General features: G+C 38.7%; 1 protein-coding gene and 1 long non-coding RNA gene across 6 annotated transcripts in view; one reads left to right on the plus strand and one right to left on the minus strand.

Annotated features, from left to right (window-relative positions):
* The window catches only part of LOC132378457 (uncharacterized), a 47,813-nt gene that overhangs the window by 25,094 nt on the left and 5,880 nt on the right, over positions 1 to 16,839 (plus strand). The window contains exon 3 of one of the 2 annotated variants that reach the window (XR_009507039.1): positions 9,873 to 10,179. The exons of the other annotated variant lie outside the window; for it this stretch is intronic. This is a non-coding gene — a long non-coding RNA (uncharacterized LOC132378457). Of the gene's footprint in view, positions 1 to 9,872; positions 10,180 to 16,839 lie in introns of those variants that run through there. 2 annotated transcript variants of the gene reach the window in all.
* The window catches only part of pik3r4 (phosphoinositide-3-kinase, regulatory subunit 4), a 56,589-nt gene that overhangs the window by 15,580 nt on the left and 24,170 nt on the right, over positions 1 to 16,839 (minus strand). For 3 of the 4 annotated variants that reach the window (XM_059945381.1, XM_059945384.1, XM_059945383.1), the window contains 6 exons: positions 12,535 to 12,760; positions 11,649 to 11,814; positions 7,159 to 7,323; positions 5,716 to 5,742; positions 527 to 738; positions 131 to 262 (listed from right to left, as the gene is read on the minus strand). In XM_059945381.1, the coding sequence (XP_059801364.1) occupies positions 131 to 262; positions 527 to 738; positions 5,716 to 5,742; positions 7,159 to 7,323; positions 11,649 to 11,814; positions 12,535 to 12,760 (928 nt within the window). The remainder of the gene's footprint in view (positions 1 to 130; positions 263 to 526; positions 739 to 5,715; positions 5,743 to 7,158; positions 7,324 to 11,648; positions 11,815 to 12,534; positions 12,761 to 16,839) is intronic. The other variant, XM_059945382.1, reaches the window with a different exon arrangement.

Genomic DNA, 16,839 nt, shown 5'->3' on the forward strand with positions numbered 1-16,839 from the left:
AAGGTTTCTGACAATTCTAACTTATTTATGGCTCTCCATTTTTTGGAGGATAATCTGCAAAATAGAATACAAGGGCACTGAGGCCACAAACAATAAATCAGAAGTAATCTGGATGAAGCATTGAATTTACCTGCAATGACCCATGACTGGCAGAGGGGATGCATTAGCAGTTGCCGGATGCGAGCCCTTGCGGGATGCCAATGGCTTGAAATGGGAAGCTGAAATCTCATGTCCCAACAAGCCATAGTTCCATTACTTGTCCCTTTATATACAAAAAAAAATCCAACTTGAAATATAAATATAGCAAATGCCACGTGGAGCTCCCAGAAACTATCACTCACTGCAAAAACAACACCTCTGATGTGTTGACTGCAGAATAAAACTTAGTTTTAGCTGTAAGGATTTACTACTTTACATTATAGCTACATTTTGCTAATAGATAATATTTTGTCTAATGAAAATCTCTGGATAAATGTGCACAAAGGCAATAGATACCTGATAAATAGACTTGGGAACTCATACGTACCTATACACAGCCAGCATTGATGTATATCCACAGCAAATGAAGTGATGAGACCAAGTCTCAAATCATGCTTTAATGTCCAGGCATTTGTTGATGACCTCAGGTCCCAGCCAATCAATGAACCATTTACTGTTGCATATGCTAAGACAGACTGGGCTCCTGCATTAAAATGATGAATGTCTACTACACAGCCATCCTTTTTCTGGTCCAAAGTTCTTGAGGAAGCAAAGAAAGATCTATTTATTTGAATATGAGCATTATTTATCAATTACTTGTCATTAATGCTATATAAACAAATGCCCTGCTAATACCTAACAAGACATGATGCAAATTAGAAATCTCTTTTCTGATTAGAATGTGTTTATTGACTGCACATATTCCATAAATGGAAAAGATTAGCACAGCAATAACTATGTCAGCACAAATTCAAACTATACATGCAAGTTAACAATTATATCCGGGCAGATGAAATATCACTTAATATTTTCAATTAGAGCAGCTTTAAATTTACTGTTTAACTTGATTTCTGATAATTACACTAGTCTACTATTGATTTTCCTATTAATACAATTATAAAATAAGGCTGATTTATATTAGTCTCAATATAATTGATATTTAGCAGATTTAAAATAAAGAAATTGATATGAGATTATATGCTGGCAATGACAAACTGCTGTTCTATTTCTAGTATTTGTAAATAATCAAGTACAAAAGTAAGAATCCAAATACATTCTCATGTCAAAATTGATCTACATTCTCATCTAGCTTGCAGCTCCAATTGTGAAGGAAGCTTCTTTAATATTAAATTCAATGTACATAATTACTAACGCTACATGCAAACTTTACAGAATTAATACAAGAAAAAAAAACATGTTAGCAACAAGAACATCACCCAGCATAGTTAGCTGCAGTAAGGTTAACAGAGTTATAGAAAATAACTAGGGGAGGATGGTATCAGTAAACGCTAACATTGCTTTTGCATTAAACTGCGCCATATTCAAGCTGTTTAAAAACAAAGGCCATTTGTTCTGTTGGACAGCAGAAAGCACAATGGTCTTAATCTGCAACCATCATATGATAGGAAACAGCAAAGAATTAAACACTGGAGGCTCTGCAGATGCTGGAAATTTGAGCAACACACACACACACAGACACACAAAATGCAGCAGAGATTCAGCAAGTCAGGCAGCATCTATAGAGGGGACCAAACAGTCAATATTTCAGGTCAAGTCCCTTCATCAGGGCTGGATAGAGGGAGAATGTCAGAATAAGTTGGGGGAAGGGGAAGTTGTACACACTGGCAGGTGACAGGAGAAACTAGGTGAGGGGGAAGGGAATGTGGGCAAGGATAGATGAAGGAAGAACCTGGGAGGTGACAGTTGGAAGATGCAAAGAGCTGAAGGAATATGATTCAAGACCACAAGACATAGGAGCAGTATTAGGCCATCTGGCCCATCATGTTTGCTCTGCGATTCAATCATGGCTAATCCTTTTTTTCTACCTTCTCCTCAACCCCAATTTCCGGTCTTCTCCCCATAACTTTTGACACTATGTTCAAACAAGAACCTATCAATCTTTGCCTTAAAGACACCCAACGACCTGGCCTCCTCAGCTGCATGTGGCAACAAATTCCACAAATTCACCACCCTTTGGCTAAAGACATTCCTCTGCATCTGTTTTGAAAGGGCACCCCTCTATCCTGCAGATATGCCCTCTTGTCCCAGACTCTCCCACCATGGGAAACATCCTTTCTACATCTACCCTGTCTGGGCCTTTCAACATTCAAAAGATCTCAGTGAGATTCCCCCTCATCCTTCTGAATTCCAATGAGTAAAGACTCAGAGCCATCAAACATTCCTCGTATGATAACCCTTTCATTCCTGGAATCATCCTTGTGAACCTCCTCTGGAAACTCTCTAATGCTAGCACATATTTTCTAATGGGGCCCAAAACTGTTCTCAATACTCAAGGTGAGGCATCACCAGTGCTTTAATAAAGCCTCAGCATCACATCCTTGTTCTTGTATTCTAGACCTTGTAAAATGAATGCTACCATGGCATTTGCCTTCCTCGCCACCGACTGAACTTGCAAGTTAACCTCCAGGGTGTTCTGCATCTCAGATTCCCGGATTTTCTCCCCATTTAGAAAATAGTCCACACATTTATTTCTACTACCAAAGTGCATGACCATGCATTTTCCAACATGGTGTTTCTTTTGCCACTTTTTTGCCAATTCTCCTAATCTGTTTAAGTCCTTCTGCATCCAGTTTCCTCAACACTATCTGCTCCTCCACCTTTGCATCATCTGCAAACTTGGCAACAAAGCCATCAAATCAATCATCCAAATCATTTATATACAGCATAAAAAGAACTGGTCCTAACACAGACCCCTACAGAACACCGCTAGTCACTGGCAGCCTACCAGAAAAGGATCCTTTTATTCCCACTCACTGCCAATGCTCTAATCATGTTAGTAACTTTCCTGTAATACCATGGACTCTTAACTTAATAAGCAGCTTCATGTGTGGCACCTTGTCAAAGGCCTTTTGAAAGTCCAAATATACAACATCTACTGCATCCCCTTAATCTATCCTACTTGTAATCTCCTCAAAGAATTCCATCAGGTTTGGCAGACAGGATTTTTCCTGAAGGAAACCATGTTGACTTTGTATTATCTTGTCCTGTGTCTCTAAGTACTCTATTACCTCAATCTTAACAATTGACTCCAACATCTTCACAACTACTGAGGTCAGGCTAACTGGTCTATAATTTCCTTTCTGCTGCTTTCCTCCTTTCTTAAAGGGCTGAGTAACATTTGCAATTTTCCAGTCCTCTGGCACAATACCAGAGTCCAATGATTTTTGAAAAATCATTTCTAATGCCACCACAATCTCTAATGCTACCTCTTTAGAACCCTAGGGTGCAATTCCTCTGGCCCGGGTGACTTATGTCGCTTTAGGTCTTCCAGCTTTTTGAGCATCTTCTCTCTTGTAACAGTAGTTGCACCCACTTCTCTTTCTTCACACACTACATCATCAGGCATACTGCTAGTGTCTTCCACAGTGAAGACTGACACAAAATACTCATTTACTTCATCAGCCATCTCCTTGTGCTCCGTTATTATTTCACCTGCCTCATTTTCTAGCAGTCCTATATCCAATCTCATTTCTCTTATATTTTTTTAAACATACTTGAATAAAAAACTTTTACTATCCACAGATATTATTTGCTAGCTTGCTTTCATATTTTATCTTTTCCTTTCTAATGATGTTTTTAATTGTTCTTTGTAGGTTTTTAAAAGCTTCCCAATCCTTTATCTTCCCACTAATTTTTGCTTTGTTGTATGCCCTTTCTTTTGCTTTTACAATAGCTTTGACTTCACTTGTCAGCCACGGCTGTACTATTTTACCATTTGAGTATTTCCCCATTTTTGGAAACCTTCTTCATTTTTCCCAGAAATGCATGCCATTGCTGCTCTGCTGACATCCCTGTCAGCAGCTCCTTCCAATTTAATTTGGCCAACTTCTCTCTCATACCACTGTAATTTCCCTTACTCCACTGAAATACTGCTATATCAGGCTTTACTTTCTAACTATCAAATTTCAAGTTGAACACAATCATATGGTGATCACTGCCACCCAAGGGTTCTTTTACCTTAAGCTCCCTAATCACCTCCAGTTCATTACATAACACCCAATTCAGTATAGCTGATCCCCTAGTAGGCTCAACAACAAACTGCTCTAAAAAGCTGTCTCTTAAGCATTCAACAAACTCACCCTCTTGAGATCCATTACCAACCTGATTTTCCCAATCATCCTGCATGACTACCATAACATTGTCCTTTTGACTCGCTTTTTCTATTTCCTGTTGCAACATGTGGTCCACCTCCCAGCCACTTTTGGGGAGGCCTGTATATAACAGCTGTCAATGTCCTTTTATCCTTGTAGTTTCTTAACTAAACCCACAAGGATTCAACATCTTCCATTCCTATGTCACATCTTTCTGCTGATTTGATGCCATTATTTACCAGTAGAGCCACACCAGCCCCTCTGCCTACCTTCCTATCCCTCCAATATACTGTGTAACCTTGGATATTCAGCTTCCAACTACAATCATCCTTCAGCTGCAATTCAGTCATGGCCACAACATCATACCTGGCAATCTGTAATATTGCAACAATTTTTTAAACTACATGCATTTTGATTCAACATCTTGAGTACCATATTTGCTGTCCGTTCTGACTCTGCATTACTAACGATTTGATACTCAGTCTATTGGCTGCAACTAAGTTTCATCACCTGCCTGGCCTTCCTGACAATCTGACTACATGCTATATTTACTTTTTTACCGTCCATCCTTTCCCGAGTCCCTTCACTCTGGTTCCCACCCACCCCTGCCAAGTTAGTTTAAACTCTCCCCAACAGCTCTAACAAAGCTTCCCTCAAGAATATTGGTCCCTCTCAGGTTCAGATGCTACCCATCACTTTTGAATAGGTCATTCCTCCACCAGAAGAGATCCCAATTATCCAAGAACCTGAAACCCTGCATCAGCTTCTCAGCCACGCAATGATCTGCCAAGGGGTCAGTGGACCTGGGAAGAAAGAAGGAAGAGGGGCACCAGAGGGATGTGAGCAGCAAGTGTTGCAAAGAGAAGTGAGAGAGGAATCAAAATGGAGAATGGGAAAAAACAGCAGGGGAGGGGGGAGAATGTACCGTAAGTTAAAGAAATGGACGTTTATGCAACCAGGTTGGAGGCTACTCACATTCAATATGGGGTGTTGCTCCTCCAACCTGAGCAAAGAATTGACAATTTCCCTTCAATAAGCATTACAGGTCTGTATATATTGTAATATTGGGCAATGTACAGGACTAATGTTAAAGCCTAATAATAGACATAATTGAAAGTCTTTGAAAAATTTGTATTAATTGCAGCATCCTCAAGTATAACTGAGTCCAATTCCATCTGTTTTTCATTAAATATAGCTGTGCCTATGCTGTAATATATCTTTGCACCCTATTTTATTGCAGAAGGAAAGTCAGCTCTTCCATATCTTGCAAGCAAAAAAAAAGCACATATACCAATGGAATAAATATAAATGATAGATGTCAACAATGCTAAAATCAATACTTAAATATCCATACTAAACATGTACAAAAGCTCAGCAAAGAAATGATTTATAAAAATAAGCATACACGTTAGAGATGTAATGATCTTCCTTTCTGTGGAGAAAAAGATAAAAAGTTATCATCGAAAGATCAAAGAGCACCACTAATACGTTAGCTTTGTTTCCTGAGCAAACGCGTTGGTTTTAAATGGTGATTATCCTGGTGTTGTTTGTCAAACATTTAACCGTTTGGTGTAAAATGATATGCCCCCCCCCCACCTCACTAATGACAAAAAAAACCTATTTCATGCTACTGTAATTAATAACTTCTAGAATATGCCAGAAGCCATCCTGCTAGAGAATATACATAAGGTAACATTACTCTCCAAGTCAGGTTACATTATAATGTTATGGTTTGAAGGAAAGTTGGGAGAGATAAAGCATCACTTATGATTGAGCAGTTGGGGAAAAATGCATGGCAAGAAATACAGAATGAAGTCAACTATTTTTAATGACCTGTTAGAAAAAGATTTATGCCAAAGCTCTGTAAATGTTACAGACTATTCTAAAGATCAAAGCTAAGGGATTTATGTAGCCCAGGCAAAAGTACGTAAATTAAACTGTGCCAAACTGAGAAATTGGACACTTGATAAAAAGATGTTGCAATCTTGTTTTTCTCCTCTGAATATTTAATTCTATTTTAGCCGCACAAACAAGGAAATCATGCTGGACGGTTAGATGCTGTACTATAAACAAAGATATAGAAAGTTAAATAGATTAAGAAATAATTTTATCTTCCAACTACACTTCATCATTGCTGAAAGAACACTAAATATGGAAAAGTATAAATCAACCAGACAGGATTTTGCATTGTTGAAGTGGCATTGCTGGTTGCCAACCTCAAAGAAAGCTGCCTATATAAACTTACAATCTCTGTGACATAGATTATCAGCTATATAACTTCCAGCCATTTAACATCAAAAAGCACGGGGACCACATTATGGAATTAACACATATTCTAAACTGGAAAGCACATAATTATAAACAAATATTTTAAACATTTCAGAGGGAAATACATATATTTTAAAGCAGAAACTGAAGTATTAAAAATAAAAACAAGAAGAATCCATTAAAATATATTTTGAAATATTTAACATAGCACAATTTTATTAGACCAAGGAGTTTGATAATTCATATTATGATTTAGAAAGTCATTAGGCTTACTTGGATTACTTGAAATAAAGCACAAGTGATGGACTGAGATGGAGCCAGCCCACACTGACTGTCACTGTAAACAGAATTACTTTTGACAGGCCTGTGGGCTCAATTATATTGGAGACCTCGTTGCTACAGCTTATTAAAATATTTAAGACCATCTCAAAAAGAATTTAAAATAATTCATTTTAGATTAATTTATTTCATATCTTCTCAAGTGCTTAAGTGCTAAAACTAATAAAATTCAGATAATAAAAATAGGCCTAAAGAAAATTAACATAATAAAAATAGTTAATATTCAAATGAAATATAATACCTGCTCTGGAGAGGATGTATTTTTGGAGATTTTGGAGGCTTACTAGCCTCAATCCCTAGGAGTTGGACAGTACCATTGTCAGAAGCAGCTGCCAGATAATGGGAGCCCTGGCAGAATGCCAAAGTTTTGATTTTTCCCCCTATTCGAGAATACGTCAAAATTGATCTACAAAACAGTAAAAAAGAAAAATAATTTATTGATTATTGGAGATAAGTGATACAGGAATGCTACTGCTGTCTGCTGACATGCTTTGTCCCAAATACTGAAGGAAATTTTCATATTCAGCTGCACACCCAAAGAATGCATTCCTTCACATAAAATGCAATCAAAATTTGCAACGTACTACTCGAATAAACTATTGAAATGAAGTTAACTGAAATATTTCATTTCTGCAATGGAATGATTGTTAGGTAAGCATACTAAGGATTATGGAACTGTAGCAAACAGAGAGAGCTGAAATGCAAATTAACTATGATCTAATTGAATGGAAGGCCATGTTTGAGGGCTGGTGTACATCCATTGCTACAGACAAATACACAGAAGAGTACCGCACACTACAATGTGGTGTTGACCTTTCACCCTAGTCCATGATCAATCTACCACTTCTCTCCTACAGAGCCCATAACCCTCCATTTTTATTTTATCCATATACCTATCCAAGAATCTCTTAATGTCCCTAGAGTATTGGCCTCCAACATCACTCCCGGTAGTGCATTCCAGACACTCAGTTTACTCTGTTAAACAGAAACTACTTCTGACATCTCCACTAAACTTACCTCATCTTAAAAGGGTATCCTCTGGTATTAGCCATTGCTGCTCTGGGAAAGAAAAATACGCTGGCCATCCACTATCTATGCCTCTATCACCTTGTACATCTCTATCAAGTAACCTCTTATTGCCTTTTGGTTCAATGAGAAGAACTCTCTCTCACTCACTCAACCCTTCCTGAATAAGACATATTCTCTAATCCAGGCAGCATCCTGGTAAATCTCCTCTGCACCCTCTTTAATACCCTCCCCTTCTAATATCCTTCCTACAGTAAGGTGAACAGAACTGAACACAATACTCCACTGACATCTAACCAGAGTTTTTAGAGCTGCAGCATTACCTTATGCTTTTTCCACCCACACTTTTTGGAACAATCTTCGACACAATCCACAACCTTTGTGTCATCTTTAAACTTACTAACCCACCATTCCAATTCCTCATCCAAGTCATTTATAAAAACCACAAGGAACAGGGATCCCAGAACAGATCCTTGCAGAACATCACTGACCACTAAGTAGAATACACTCCATCTACTAACTCCTGCTGCCTTCTGTGGACAAGCCAATTATGAATCCATGTTGCCAATTTTCCTTGAATCACATGCCTCATGATTTTCATCAATTTGTTTTGTCACTTCTTCAAAAATTATACTTGTGAGGCATGACCTACCCTTCACAAAGCCATGTTAACTATCCCTATTGAGACTATGCTTCTCCAAATGTTTGTAAATCCTGTCCCTGAAAATCCCCTCCATTGTTTGCCCACCACTAATGTAATACTCACTAGTCTATAATTCTCTGGATTATCTCTATTACCTTTCCTGAACAAAGGAACAACATTTCCCATTGTCCACTCCTCTGGTCCAAATCCTATGGCTTGTGTGGCACACAAAGATCACAGACATAGCCTCAGCAATCTCTTCCCGTAGTAAAGAATTTCAGAGGTTAATCTAATGTAATGTTGTTGAAGTATTGTATCACACATGAAATTGCATCTAGCATTGTTGGCAAAAACAGCAAATTGTATCTGTTCTTGGTAAAGATCCTACCCATTGAGATTAGAGAAATATTGAAGACAGTAACTTAAGACATTTGACCACAGTGTAGAAAATCTATTTTTAGAATATTTTGTTGCACAACTGTTCATTAATGTTTCAATGCCTCTATAATTACAAGGATATTATCCCTACAGAGTTTAAACAGAAATGTCAAACTGCCCTTCCAGGAAAAAAGAAAAGCTCAGCAAGCCACAGAATATACCATTTTGACAAAATATTAGCTAGGCAAAGAAGAAAGTAATTATATTAATAACAAATGCAAATTTGCTGCAATTTAACTACAAAATATAGATACAAACCATTATACAGATATTATAAAACTTAATTATAAATGTAAATAACAAATTGAAAGTAATTTGCAACACATTGCTACTTTAAGATTCATCTGCATTGTGATGTCTTTATTTATATTAAATTAACCAAAGTGGTGCCAGAAATTTTAGAAATTGCAAAGAATATTTTACAAGAATTTGTAATAAATTCTGACTGCAAGTTACATACTGTATTTCCATGTCCCAAAGTGTGTTTGATTTACAAAATATTTTGAGCAGGGGCTCATCCAACAAGATATAGCAAGATTTGAAAGCACAAGATCTTGAGAAGATTAGTGTGGCTTGAAGACAGGATCAAAATCTATCCAATAAATGGAAGCAGAAGGTCACGAATGAGTAGCTTAGGTGAAAGACATGATCAAGACCACATGGATGAGGTGGGCTAAAGGAAAAATCAAATCCATCAGGACATGGTCTGGGAACTAATTGAGAATTTTGCAGAAAAGCCTACAGAAGGAATGTGCCTTCTTTAAAAAAAATGCTAAAGAATCATGTGACAATATTGTAAATTATGACCTTCACAAATTAAAGTTGATCAGTCTTTTGTTTCTCATAAGGAATTCTGGGTGAGCTGAAGGGAATGCTAGAAGAATACAAAGATGATCAACTGATTGTATGAATACATTAATCAGGAAACTGGCTACAGCAACTGCTTACTAATTGTTACCTGACTGTTCAAATCTGTCCATATTATGTTAACTCCTGTGGTCTACCGGTTAATTAGATTTGCACATATTAATGACAGACCACTGAGTTTGGATTGCCTTCCTCAAGCATTTTGAAAAGTTAAAGTCATCACAGGAGTGAAACTTGTTCACCTTTCATAATTTCTAAATTCCTAATTTCTCAACAAAAGACTTTTCTTTAAATCATAAGGCCATCAGACAGAATGATAAAACCTTTTTATGATAATTCATTAAAATTCATTAGTTTATTTATTTACAAATATACATGATTAATATAATGCTGTTAAATGGAACTGTGTGTCAAAGTAACACTTACAAAGAGAGAAAAAAACAATATTAAGGATTAAAATTTTTAATATTGTTTTTCTTCTCTCTTTTGAGATTTTTTAAGAGTTACTTACTTCGATGTGCTCTTGTATTTTGGATAATAATAATAAAAAGATTTGAAAAGGAACTGTATGTCCACACTTACATGTGCAGGGTGTAAAGGCAATCTATTAGCACAGGTGTGACATTTGCACAAAAAAGGGGTGTTTTAAGGGAAATAGATTTGATCACCTTTACCAGTAGAGTCCTCCATACAATTTTCAGAATAAGTAGTACTTAAAATCTACAAAAGAATTGAGAACTGTATGTGATTAGCTTCTAAAATTGGAAAGTACATTGTAATAAAGGATAGCAGCAGACACAAAATGCTGGAGGAACTCAGCAGATCAGACAGCCTCTATGGAAAAGAATAAACAGTCAACTTTTTGGGGCAAGACCCTTCATCAGGACTTGGCTTTGTAATAAAGGATACTTATGTTTGCATGTATCTAAGGTACAATAACCTATTACAAGACATTAACTCTATCTTCCTGGGAGGCTTGATCAGTTTTACATTTTTCCCCACCCATTCATGTTGAGGTCTAATTCAGGAAGGGAGGAAACTTGTTGGGATAGCTTCCTTTAACTTTAGGGGGATTGTGGTTGGAAAGGAGCACATCAGAAACGGGGTTTGCAATGGGGAGAAAAACCTATGGGGAAGATACTGGATTGAGGGCTTGCTTAGAATGGTGTCCAAGTACACTAGAAACAAGGTGGTAGATTCTTACAAGTCTCTAATGGTGGCCTATGCAACTTCAGGTCTTTTAACACCAAAGTACATGTCAACCATTCACTCAAGACAATTTATTTTCAAAGTAATGCCGATCAAAGATTAGAGACAAATTAAAGTCTATAATTTAAGACACTTGGCTTCAAAGCTAAACAAATGCATTTGGCATTTGACCTTAAAGTACTTACACAATGGACTCTATGACTTAGAGCTTAGTGCAAAAGGAAGTGTTATCAGCAGTTCTCTCACATAGTACACTATTCAGACCTGAAAACAATCTTTTAAGCAAAATAGCTTGCGTACCTGACCTAATATCTGTGGAATTCTCTGCCACAGGAAACAGCTGAGGCCGGTTCATTGGATATATTTAAGAGGAAGTTAGATAAGGCCCTTGTGGCTAAAGGGATCGGGGGGGTATGGAGAGAAAGCAGGTACAGGGTTCTGAGTTGCATGATCAGCCATGATCATACTGAAAGGCGGTGCAGGTTCGAAGGGACGAATGGCCTACTCCTGCACCTATTTTCTATGTTTCTAAAGAATTATGTCCATACCTTGTAGTTGTGGTCTTTCCCTCCATCTTCTGACTATCCCAAATCTTCACCGTCCCATCATTTGAGCAGGTAGCAAAAATTGAATGCTCATCAGATACCCGGATCCTGTTCACTGCTGATTTATGTTCATGGAGATGTGCAACAAGAAGCCCTTTGGGATGCCAGCCTATATAGATAGTGGAATTCATTAACAATGTAGAAATGCATGGAGTCACAACCATACGGTAGTTATATTCCTACTAACACATCACTATGAATCGCATTGGTAATTCAGAAGTTAATATAACCTCTGATAACTGACTTAAAAATTATGCATTTAATATGAAAAAAGCTAATTTGAATAGCAAAAAATTGATCTTCACTCGTCACAATAAAGTTCAAAGTACAAACATTCACCATATGCAACCTGAAATTCATTTTCTTGCAGGCATACTCAATAAATCCATAATAGAATCAATGAAAGAAAGTATCAATTTGGGCATTCAGCCAGTGTGCAAAAACAACAAACTGTGCAAATACAAAAAGAGATAAATAATAGTAATAAATAAATAAACAAGAAATATCACGAATATGAGATAAGAAGTCTTCGAAATTGAGTCCATAGATTGTGGAACATTTCAATGATGGGGTAAGTGAAGCTGAGTGAAGTTATCACCTTTGGTTCAAGAACCTGATGGACGAGGGGTTCTCAATCATCCTATCTGAGGTATTCCCTGTCTTATCCACTCACTCCTACCTCCCTACAAATTTGTTTTGTTCCGTAGTTCTGATGTACTGTAGAGTCTTCAGCCAGAAAAGTTAACTGTTTTGCCTTACATAAATGCTGCCTGACCTGCTGACTGCTTCCTGTATTTGTCTTTTTTTTAAATTCCCAATCTTTGTGTACCTGGTGGAGGAGATTTACTCTCCCATTCAGCATTTTCCATCAGCTGTTTGGCCATTCGTTCGGCATTGCATTGCTCTCGCTTCTGCTGAATCAGGTGTTGGAGCTCGGTGACACACGTGGTAATGCGTCTCTGGTACGTAGAGGGCAACAATGGAACATTTCCACTTGCTGGAACCAACAAGGAAACAGCTGCTTTTCTTGATGGGGCCGCAGCTCCTTCTGTCACCTTCAAATGGAATTACACAATTAGGTTCGTGTCTAGTCCTTAGTTATCTGTTGTTTTTTGATTATTTTTAGAGTCATAGAACACCACAGCACAGAAACAGACCCTGCAGCCCAACTAGTCCATGTCAAACCAGTAATTTCTCTAGTCCCACTGACCTACACCCAAATATAGCTCTCAATGCACCTACCACCCATTTACTTCTCACAATTTCTCTTAGAAGTTGAAATCAAACTGTTATTCACCACTTTCGCTGGCAGCTTGTCCCACAATCTCATCACTCTGAGTGAAATTCCCCTTGTGTTCCCCCTAAATATTTTACTTTCCACTTTCAATCTACGGGCTCTAGTTCAAGTCTCACCCAACCTCAGTTGAAAAAGTCTGCTTGCATTTAGCCTATATATACACACCTCTTAATTTTGTCTCCCCTCATTCCTCTGTAGGGAATAAAGTGCTAACTTATTTCCCTACTTTTCTCTGCACATTCAATCTTATTGACATATTTCCTGTAGGTAGGTGGCCAAAACTGCACAAAATATTCCAGATTAGACCTAAACATCTTTTACAACTTCAACATCACATCCCAACTAGTGTACTTAAGACTTTGATTTATTAAGGTCATTGTGCCAAAAGCTATCTTTATGACCCTATCTACCTGTGACACCACTTGAATGGAAGTATGGATCTGTATTCCCAGGTCTCCCTGTTCAACTGCACTTCTCAGTGCTCTACCACTCACCTTGCAAGTTCCATCGCGGTTTGTCCTCCCAAAGCTCAACGCTTCATACTTGCCTGCATTAAATTCTATCTGCTGTTTTGCCAGTCCATTTTTCTAGCTGGTCCAGATTCTGCTGCAAACTTTAATAGTCTTCCTTGTTGCTCACTACAACTCAATCTTGGTGTCATCCACAAATTTGCTGATCGAGTTCACCATATTATCATCCAGATCATTGATATACCTGGTCCCTCAGAATACCCTCTAATAACTTACTCACTACGATGTCAGGCTCATCGGCCTACAATTTCCTGGCTTATTCTTAGAGTCTTTCTTTAAACAACAACATTAACTATCCTCCAATCCTCCAGTACCTCACCCATGGCTAACTAAGTTTTAAACATCTCCGCCAGGGCCCCTGCAGTTCCTGCAATAGCCTCCCACAGGGTCCGTGGGAACACTTTGTCAGGAACTGGGGATTTATCCACCTTAATTCGCCTCAAGAAAGCAAAACACCTCCTCTTCTGTTGTAATCTGTAAATGGACAATGACCTCATTACTACTTTGACTTGTTTATTTAGACTCAGTGTCCATTTCCCAAGTAAATCCATGCAAAAAATCCATTTAAGATCTTCCCAATCTCATTTGGCTCCATGCATACATGACCACTCTGATCTTCCAGAGGACAAATTTTGTCCCTTGATATCTTTTGCCTTTAATATATCTGCAGAAGCCCTTCAACTTGTCTGCTAGAACAACCTCATACCTTCTTTTAGCTCTCCTGATTTCCCTCTTGTAGCTGAGGAATACAAAACATGCAAGAGAATAGCTCATTTGCTCCATTCTGCCTAGATCTGCTATGCACCTCCTTTTCCTTAATCAGGATCTACATATCTCTTGAAAACCAATGTTCCCTAAACCAGTTATTCTTGCGATTTATTCTGAGCAGAACGTATAAACTCAGTACTCTCAAAAATTACACTTTTGAAAGTTTTCCACTTACCATAAAACCATACAGAATTAGGCCATTCATCCTATCAAGTCTGCTCCGCCATTCCATCATGGCTGATCCCAGATCTCACTCAAACCCATACACCTGCCTTCTCACCATATCCTTTGATGCCATGACCAATCAGAAAACGATCAACTTCCACCTTAAATACACACACGGACTTGGTCTCCACTGCAGTCTGTGGCAGAGCATTCCATAGATTTACTACTCTCTGACCAAAATAATTCCTCCTTACCTCTGTTCTAAAGGGTAGCCCCTCAATTTTGAGGCTGTACCCTCTAGTTCTGGAATACCCCACCACAGGAAACATCCTCACAACATCCAACCTATCTAGTCCTTTCAACACTTGGTAGATTTCAATGAGATCCCCACATTCTTCTAAATTCCGGTGAGTACAGGCTCAAAGCTACAAAACATTTCTCATATATTAACCACTTCATTCCCAGAATCAGCCTCGTGAACCTCCTCTGGACTCTCCAATGACAATACATCCTTTCTGAGATATGGATCCCAAAACTGCTGACAAAACTCCAAGTGCAGCCTGACTAGTGTCTTATAAGGCTCAGCATTATCTCGTTTCTTCTATATTCTATTCCGCTTGAAAGAAGTGCCAACATTGCATTTGCCTTCTTTACCACAGACTCAACCTGTAAATTAACTTTCTAGGAGTCTTGTATGAGGACTCCCAAGTCCCTTTGCACCTTTGATGTTTGAACCTTCTCCCCATTTAGATACTAGTCCGCACTATCATTCCCATTACCAGAATGTATTATCATATATTTCCTAACACTGTATTCCATCTGCCACTTCTTTGTCCAGTCTTCCAATTTGTCCAAGTCCTGCTGCAATCGCATTGCTTCCTCACCACTACCTACCCCTACACCTATCTTTGTATCATCTGCAAACTTTGCCACAAAGCCATCAAATCCATGAGCAAAAACAATGACAATGTGAAAAGCAGCAGTCCCAATACTGACCCCCAAAGAACCCCACTAATCACCACCAGCCAACCAGAAAAGGCCCCTTTTATTCCCACTCGCTGCCTTCTGCCTGTCAGCCATTCCCCTATCCATGCCAGTATATTTCCTGTAATGCCTTAGGATTTATTAAGCACACCATTGCCAGAAAACAACCTGTCCCAATCCGTATTTGTCAGATCCTTTCTGATACCATCAAAAATTGGCTTTCTCCAGTTTAGAATCTCAACCCAAGAACCAGACCTACCCTTCTCCAGAACTATCTTGAAAATAATTGTATTATGATCACTAGATGTAACGTGCTCCCCTGCACAAACTTGTGTTAACTGCTCTGACTTACTCCTGAATAGGAGATCTAATAAAACACCTCTTTAGTTCAGCCTTCTGTGGATTGATTAAGGAAACTTTCCTGAAGACATCTGACAAACTGAATTCCACTCAGCTCTTTTACAATATGGGAGTCACAGTCAAAAAATGGAAAATAAAAATCACCTATAATCTCAACTTTATGTTTCTTATAAAAGTCAGCAATCTGCCTACAGATCAGCTCTTCTAAATCCCACGGACTGATGGTCTATAATATCATCCATTTCTTATTCCTCAGTTGCACGCACGTAGCCTCAGTAGATGAACATTCCAGTTTGTCTTCTCTGAGCACTGCCTAGTTTCACTAATGCCTACAATGTCATCACTCCACATGCTGATCCATGCCCTCAACTCATCTGCCTTTCCTATAAAACTCATTACATTAAAATATACCCAACCGCAGAACATTAGTCCTATCATGCACAATCTGTCACTTCCTGACTTTGTATGTAGACTGAACAACATCGTTCCCCACAACCATTCCACTATCTGCTCTGGCATTCCAGTTCCCATCCCCCTGCAACTCTAATTGAACCCCTGCCCCCTCACATGCAGCACTAGCAAACCTTCCTGCAAAGATAGTAGTCCCCCCTCCAGTACAGGTGCAAACTGTCCCTCCAGTACAGGTGCAAACTATCCCTTCTGTACAGGTCCCACCTACCCTGGAAGAGAGCCCAATGATCCGAAAATCTGAAGGCCACCTCTTGCACCATCTCCTCAGCCATGTGTTAAACTGTCATCTTCCTATATCTGGCCTCACTAACACATGGCATGGGTAGCAATCCTGAGATCACAACCCTGGAGGTCCTGTCATTTTAACATCCAACTCCCTGAACTCAATTTGCAGAACCTCACCACTGTGCATTGGTCATTGGCCCCATCAGCCATGTCATTGGTACTGATGTGGACCATGACCTCTGGCTGCTCAAGCTCCCACTTAAGAATGCTGTGGACTCAATCTGAGATGTCCCTGTACCTGGCACCAGAGGCAACATACAACCCAGGATTCTCT

This window comes from Hypanus sabinus, chromosome 20, assembly GCF_030144855.1.
Source record: "Hypanus sabinus isolate sHypSab1 chromosome 20, sHypSab1.hap1, whole genome shotgun sequence".
NCBI classification, from domain to species: Eukaryota; Metazoa; Chordata; class Chondrichthyes; order Myliobatiformes; family Dasyatidae; genus Hypanus; species Hypanus sabinus.